This window comes from Physella acuta, unplaced genomic scaffold, assembly GCF_028476545.2.
Source record: "Physella acuta isolate Inbredline_101_S28 unplaced genomic scaffold, ASM2847654v3 ptg000276l, whole genome shotgun sequence".
Classification (NCBI taxonomy): Eukaryota; Metazoa; Mollusca; class Gastropoda; family Physidae; genus Physella; species Physella acuta.
Window position 1 is genome coordinate 966,390 of NW_026731795.1, and position 8,073 is coordinate 974,462.

Genomic DNA, 8,073 nt, shown 5'->3' on the forward strand with positions numbered 1-8,073 from the left:
TACTTCACTTGACCCATGAACCGTCAGGTTCGAAAAGTAACTTTATTTTTACAAATCCCTTTGGTTTACAAATCCTGTCCCCATTTAATAAATCACCATTTTACACATATTTATGTCAGATTTTGCCCCCCGCCCCCCCACAATCCCTTTGGTCTATATAATCCTGTCCACATGGGGTACCCTACACCACAATAAAAGTAGAAAGAGAAGTTAGCCCAAATGTCGAATGTCCAAAGCTTGTTTTAACGATTTCTCGAACGCAGTACTCCTAAATGCCAAAGTATGTGTAATTTGTAATTCACTAAATCTTATACAATTAAAATTTAGCTTTTTCGTTAAATCATAAACAGAATTTGTATGTATATATTAGAAAAATAACAAAACCTTGGACTCATCTACATGAAAAGTGCACACAGATGTCGCTTCCATTAAACGTTTGCTAACCAAGCTAGTGAATTCAAAAAACCATTTGTTTGTATCTTTACATCAGTTATCTTCCAATCAAAGATATGGTTAATTTGTTCTCCATTTCAGAACATGATTCATCAATATGGACTATACGTGGTGGGTGGTCTCTTATACTCGTAAAGACGTTATTTACTTCTGGTATTACAAAATCACGTGACTTCAACTGTGTTTATTACCATTTCTTGACCAGTTAACTTTAGAGTCTTACATGACCACTTGACTTACAGAGCTTACAATAATGCCCCTATCATTTCTTGACCTGTTGACTTACAGTGCTTACATGAATGACTAAATCCATGTCTTAATTCAACGATTAAAACTTTACCCCGGGGTTTTAATCTTTTCTTGGCCGTCTTTAGCTTGTCAGAACATTGCCAGAATAAAGTGTTCAGGAAGTCCCGAATCTTGATCCTCCTCGTTTGGGTGTTGACTTTCATGACTTGGGGCCTCAACCATACCCTTCCATTTTGTCTGGTCCCCGGCTGTTAACTTTGCAATCTCCTAAGACATCCTTGCTGTCTTCAGCTCTTCGAGAAGACTCCGCCGTTTTGGTGTTACACACTTTAAAAATATGAGATTCGGTCATGCGCGGTTCTAGAAGAACACTAATTTACCCGTCGTGTCGACCGGAACAAAATAAACATAGGCCATTTCCCAGGATACTTTTTTTCAAACTAGATAAAAAAGAGTTGAGTTTCTCTTTCAGACCTGGCGATGAGCAGGGCTGGTGAAGTAGATGTTTCTGTAACCACGGCATATACGGTGATAGAGTGGTCAGTTATATGCCCAACTGTTATATTCCAAAACGTGAGTCAAGTACCACGTGAAGGGATAGTGTGGTCACGTATATGCCTTACTTTTATATTCCCTAACGTGGGTCAAGTACAAGTCAAGGCTGATGAATTAGATGTTTCTGTGACAACGGCACTGTTATATTCCCTAATGTGGGCCAAGTACCCATTAGAGCTGGTTTAAATCAATGACGTGCTACAGACTCGAGTCCTGGATCCAAACTCGAGACTTTCGCGTTAGTAGTTGTGTGCGTTACCGTCCGACCTCACTAGGTAAGTTAAACGTAAAATACACCCAAATAAAAAGCGATATATTTTTTGATAATTAGTGTTTTTTGCTAGAACATTTTCAAAACAACTTATTTCAGTTCTTTCTCGATCAACGAGGAATTTTAGCGTTAATTTATTTAAAGCTTCATGGTGTGCGTGGTGACGTCATCTTGACACAGATCGCAGTACTTCCGGCAGTACTTGTGGCCGTCATCGTAGGTCAGACATATCGGGTGGGTTGTCTCGTTCATCAAAGCGCATGCGCGCATGGAAAGCAGGTCACTGCATATACTGGGGTGAAGCGTGGCTAGGAAAATAATAATTAAACAATAATTAAGTAAATTGTTTCATATTTAAATACGTTACTTTTTTTTATTTCCACTATCTCACAGCAAATAAAATATATGACTGTTTTTGAATTAGTTCACAAAAACTGTTAAGTATAAGAAAAATCAGATATTTAAGCTGCATATTACCGATATGGTAAGTAAAATATTAAATAAGTACGGAAACATTTTTTTTTTATTTTTAAAGTTGACGGTGCATTTTGGCGTCTTTTTAAAAGATTTGAAAAAGCGCAGAAATTTAGATGCGCGCGCCCCAAAACCACTTGAAGACATTTCTTGTAACTGTATTCCGATTTTAGTGCTAGTGAAACCTCATTGTACGGCTGCAGAAAGATCTAAAAATGTGTGTAAACGCTGCCAGTATCAAATGCAAAACTTGTCTACACTATGCAATTAGTAGCTGATTAGCATTTAAATGATTAGGAAGTACCAACTAAAAAAAACTTCTAACTACTATGCAAGCGGCAAGTAAAACTATATTGGCGTGACATGGAATCGAACTTACGACATCCGAGCTCGTCAGAGAGATCCCCGCAGTCGTTGTCGTGGTCACATCTCCAGTTGATGTTGATGCAGCGACCCGTGTCACACTGCCACTGGGTCACTGGGTCACAGACTAGATGGGTCAAGGTTAAAAAATCTGATTTTCAGCATCAATGTTAGTGTTATCCAACAAATTATGTTGAATTTTAAGACAGTCGAATATAGCAAGAATAGGTAAACTGACTTCGAGTTGGGGTGGGGGAGGTGTTATTGACAGTGTATTTAACAGGAGGTATAATCACCTACTGTGTGTAATCCTTAAATTGGCCATTCTTGTTTTATTTCCGTTTATTTATCTTATTTTATTTTTTGGTTCACTTACAAAAAAGAGGGGTTTGACTATTCTAACTCCGTGATTCATATAAAAATAAGGGGGTGGGGGAGGGGGAAGGGGTGTGTCGGTAACTATGGATATTTAAGGGGAGAGTTGTATTTTGTTACGTAAATTAGTAGAGGTTTCAGTTTTGGTGACAACGAATTTTTCTTGATCTTATTAATGGGCCAGCCTTTAAACCTACCTGCGATAATGGACCACTAACACAACACAGATCAGACGACCATTTTGCACCACTAGCTTTCTTCTTCTTCGTCCTTAAAAATTCTAGTGTTGGAAGAGATTCCTTCCAACACAATTCAGTATTACATGTCAACTGGTTTTGCGCCATATAGGCCGTTGCCTTCGATTTCAGCCTGCTTTTATTTTGCCCTTCTAAGAACAAACTAAAAGACAGCAATTGCACGACATAAAATCGACTGACTTAACACCGGACAGAAGAGACACCGTTATGACGTCACAACAACTACGTCACGGGTCAGTGACCACGTCGACCTACCACAGTTCCTCTCATCACTCTCGTCAGGACAGTCCGCCCCACCGTCACACTGCCAGGAGAGGGGGATACACCTGGACTGGTCAGCACACTCAAACTGGTAGAAGTTGCAGCCTGACGCTAGAAGTGGACAACAAATTATTTCATGACAATCGTCCAGTTTTAATACGAAAACAATATTAAACCTTTTATAAGTGGAGCCATTAGAGTTTGACGTAGAGTTTGTGTCCCGACCTCGAGTCTGTAGGACGTCCCTTAGTAAAATTTAACCTGCTCCAATGTATCGGAAGGTTCGAAATTGTACTTTATTTTTCTAAGCTTAGCCCTAAAACTTTAGCCATTATACTTACACCCAACCCTAGCCTAGTGCTAATCATCTCTCTAACCCTAGATTCAATACAACCCTGTGTGAATAATTTAGCGTAATAACATGGTATCAATTTCTTTACATAAAAACCCTATTCTCCAACTTTCTCAGCTTTAAACTGTTATCCAACCATGCAGATTGGTATATGTTTCAATACCTTCTTAAAATATGTTCAAAGGCATATTGCTTAAACTAAACTTGGATTTTTTTTTAAAAATTTTTATAAACTGCATTAAATTGAACATAGAATTCCACTTTGGGTAGTGAGAAAACTCTGGAACAACTTTGACTTACTGCAGTTGCTCTCATCCCATCCATCACCACAGTCGTTGGCACCGTCACAGACCCAGGAGAGCTGGATGCACCTGTGGTTGGGGCACTTGACCTGACCCTCCTCGCATTGGATGAGATCTGTGGAGTCGGTTAAGGGGGAGTTAGAATAACTGAATGCACGTCGTGTATTTAACTTTTTTTAAACAATGTGAGAGATTAGGTTACTGGTGAGTCAGAATAATAACTTACATGTGCTTTGTTTAATTACAAAAATAATTCATTCGAATTTTAATGTCAATGACACCGGGGGGTGGAGTTTCTGAAGTGTTAGATTAGGAGCCACATGAGGAAAAGGAATTTAAGAAAATGTGACGTAGAATACGTATTGTATTTCTTAGAAATTAAACAAATGGAACAACACCTTGATTTATTTAAATCAAATCAAATATATGTCCTACTATTATTACATTCTATAACATAAAATACAATATGATATTTTAGATTTAAATTGAACTTTTTATGTCAGTAGAATATCTGGCCTATGGAAGTGAATGGTGAGCGACTAACAAAGTTGTTTGTTTGTTTTTTTTTGCTTGATTTTGCTATCGCTCACTTACTTTAGCAATAAACTGAAGTGTATATATTGTGTGAAATGTGCGTGAAGGATGTGCTAACCCAATAGGGCTGGTAAATAGATCACCAACCAGTTCAACGGCTCGATAAAACCTGCATAAGCCATAGAACTGGTTGGTGACCTACTTACCAGCCCTATTGGTAACTTAACGTTACTGTATAACAAGTCAAAGTGTTTTCTTCCCATACTGGCAATAATGAAACAATAGTACGTGATCAGAATGGGTGTTTTTTTAGGCATCTCTTCGGGGGGATAGTGGCTCACCTCCCACTCCACCACCCTCAAACCAAAGCACGTCAACTACCCCTCCCCCCAACAATTTAAAAAAAAATGTAAATAGAAAATATATCCCCCACCCCCACCCCGGAAATGTAACTCCGCTCCACACCCCGAAAGTTTTAAGAGCCCACCCTGCACTCCTCGGAGAAATATCCCTGAAAGAAACACTATACTTGAAGCAACTCTACCCACTCCACAATTTTGAGGGAAATCATGATACACAACCGGAAGTGAATTTGGATAGAGATCACGTTATATATCACGGAAATGACTTAGGATTGAGAACACGAGAGGCATTTCTGAAGTGAAGTAGAATCAGCATTTTAACATCCCGGAAATGAGGTACGATTACGTGGAGATTACGCGCTTCATATCCCGGAAATGAAACCGACTTATTGAAACTGTGAACTGTTTCACCAAACCACACGTCCAGCCATACTCACGGCAGTCCAACTCGTCGCTGTTGTCGCCACAGTCGTCGTAGCCGTCACAGTGGAAGTAGCCGGCCAGACAGTAGCCGTTGTGGCACTGCAACTGGTGCTCTCCGGTACAGTCGGTAGCTGGGGAAAGTTGGGATTCGTAGAACTTGTATGTTTAGTGGAACTTTTTTATATGATTCGGGACTTACCTGTGTTGGGCTATAGTTGATTTCTTTGTTGTACTTACTATTTTATTAAAAATTTGAAACTGATAATGGATCCTTACATTAAATACATTACAAATACGAAACTGCTAAAGGATAACTACATTAAATATATTTTAGAAAGTACGAAACAATGAATGGATATTTACAATAAATACATTAAAAATACAAAAACTAACAATGGATATTTACATTGAATATTTTATCATACAATTAAAATTATAATTTAAGATTTTTTTATTTCGTGCTGTCTCAAATTTTATATGTTGTAAATGATGCTCATATTCAACAATTCTACTGTCGTGAATAATATTTACCTCCCCCTTTCAAAGAAACAAACACAACTTTAAATAGAGTTCTGGTTAGAAAACTGCTACTGTAATTCAAAAACTTATTTTTATTAAAGGGCACTAGGGGTTTTTTTCATGGCAAAACCTTTTTGTAACCTTTTTTTTATTATTAAGATGTTACTGGGTTTTAAGATGTACTGGGAGCGATACATGGAAACTATGGTAACCAAGGACGCCATAGCACCAAAAAAAACTCACGACAATTGAGCTCATCCGACCCGTCCTCACAATCTTTGTCCATGTCGCACTCCCACAGGCCGTTGATACAGCCACCATCATGGCAGTGGAACTGTTCGACGTCACACACCGCTGTTAGGGGGGTAAATATAAAGGTCACACACCGCTGTTAGAGGGTTAAATGTTAAGGTTACACATAGATGTTAGAGGGTTAAATGTTAAGGTCATAAACGGCTGTTAGAGGGTTAATATAAAGGTCACACACCGCTGTTAGAGGGTTAAATGTAAAGTTCATACACCGCTGTTAGAAGGTTAAATGTTAAGATTATCCAACGCTGTTAAAGGGTTAATATAATGGTCACACACCGCTGTTAGAGGGTTAATATAAAGGTCACACACCGCTGTTGGAGGGTTAATATAAAGGTCACACACCGCTGTTAGAGGGTTAAAGGTAAAGGTCACACACCGCTGTAAGAGGGTTAAATGTTAAGGTCATAAACGGCTGTTAGAGGGTTAATATAAAGGTCATACGCCGCTGTTAGAGGGTTAATATAAAGGTCATACGCCGCTGTTAGAGGGTTAATATAAAGGTCATACGCCGCTGTTAGAGGGTTAATATAAAGGTCATACACCGCTGTTAGAGGGTTATAAATTAACATCGCACACAGCTGATAGAGACTTAAATATAAAGGCAACACACCGCCGTTAGAGGGTTAAATTTAAAGGTCATACACTGCTGCTAGAGGGTTACAAATTAATGTCGCGCACAGCTGTTAGGGGGTTAAATATAAGGGTCACACACCGCTTTTAGAGGGTTAAATTTAAAGGTTATACAACGCTGGCAGAGTATCACAACGGTTCCTATTTATATTTATATCAACTAACCTATAATATAACTTGGAGATTTAGATTGTGATAAAATACGGTGTTAACTATAACCTTAGGTCTTGCGATTAGGGAAGGGGTTTAGGCTGGACATGTGTGTTGGATTAAATATATAATTATCTATTCACCATGTAAATCTTCGAAAGATCTCGAGTTTGCCTAGGGTCCAATATATCCATTGACTGAATAAATTATTTCATCTAAATTTCTCGGAGAGCTGGACTGCGAACTCGAGTTCGAAATTGGGTTCATTCAGTAGACCGTCCCTGAGTCCACCCAACTCTGATGGGTACCTAACTCACGTTGGGGAAAGTAAATGCGGCTGGGCATAGTGCTGACCACACTATCTCTTCATATGCCGAGGTCACAGAAACAAGTGTAGTCTATTTTACATGCCCTACAGACTGTCAGGTTTGAAAGAGAACTTTACTTTACTTACTTAAATTGCTCGGAGTGCATAAGAAAACATTTTCATAAGACGAATTAAATAAACAGATAGACTCTACTTTACCTGCACTATAGGCATTCTGGAAACTCAATTTTTAATTACTTATTATTATTCAAACATTAAAACCGGTACATTACTTCTTTTAAAAAAAGAATACCTTGTTTTTTATAGAAACTGCTGTAGGGAACACCCTTAGCGTGAAGATGTGAGTTCTTCTTGAGATATTTCTTGTTCACCTGAGTGCAGCTACTGGCAAGCACCAGGGCTAGGAAGACAAAACTTAGCTGAAAGGCTCCCATGGTTGCATATGGTGGTTTCCTTGTCTCTAGCGGACACGGGCAGATCTTATCAAAGTTTACAGTCAGCCAGCAGTCTAAAATCTACCAGCAGTCTAAAATCTACCAGCAGTCTAAAATCTACCAGCAGTCTAAAACAAGGGAGTGAACTCTGTTTTGTTAAACTTTATTACAAAATCCGAACGAATTGGCTCATATAATTGCATTGATTTTCTTTATATTCAAAGAATTTGTTACTGAATATTGTTTTCTTACATATTCAAGGAATTTGTTACCGAATTTTTTTTCTCTTTTATATTCAAAGAATTTGTTACCAAAAATTGTGTAATTTTTAAACAATGCAATTTACAGTGTTATTAAGACTCTTTCGTAGCTTTCTTTTGTGCAAAGATGTGAAGTTATAGACTTTTTATCGTACTCTGCTTGCAACGACAGTTTTTCAACAAAGTTTAAAAGCAATATCTAGATTCTC

The 8,073-nt window shown here is 38.3% G+C and overlaps 1 protein-coding gene across 1 annotated transcript; it reads right to left on the reverse strand.

Annotated features, from left to right (window-relative positions):
- Nucleotides 1–1,587: 1,587 nt before the first annotated feature.
- LOC131939384 (low-density lipoprotein receptor-related protein 4-like) lies at nt 1,588–7,705 on the reverse strand. The gene is made up of 7 exons (XM_059297669.1): nt 7,463–7,705; nt 5,994–6,104; nt 5,246–5,362; nt 3,911–4,027; nt 3,253–3,369; nt 2,382–2,492; nt 1,588–1,836 (listed from the first exon to the last, which is right to left on the reverse strand). The coding sequence occupies exons 1-7, from the start codon at nt 7,602–7,604 to the stop codon at nt 1,667–1,669; spliced, it is 885 nt and encodes a 294-aa protein (XP_059153652.1). The 5' UTR covers nt 7,605–7,705; the 3' UTR covers nt 1,588–1,666.
- Nucleotides 7,706–8,073: the final 368 nt, after the last annotated feature.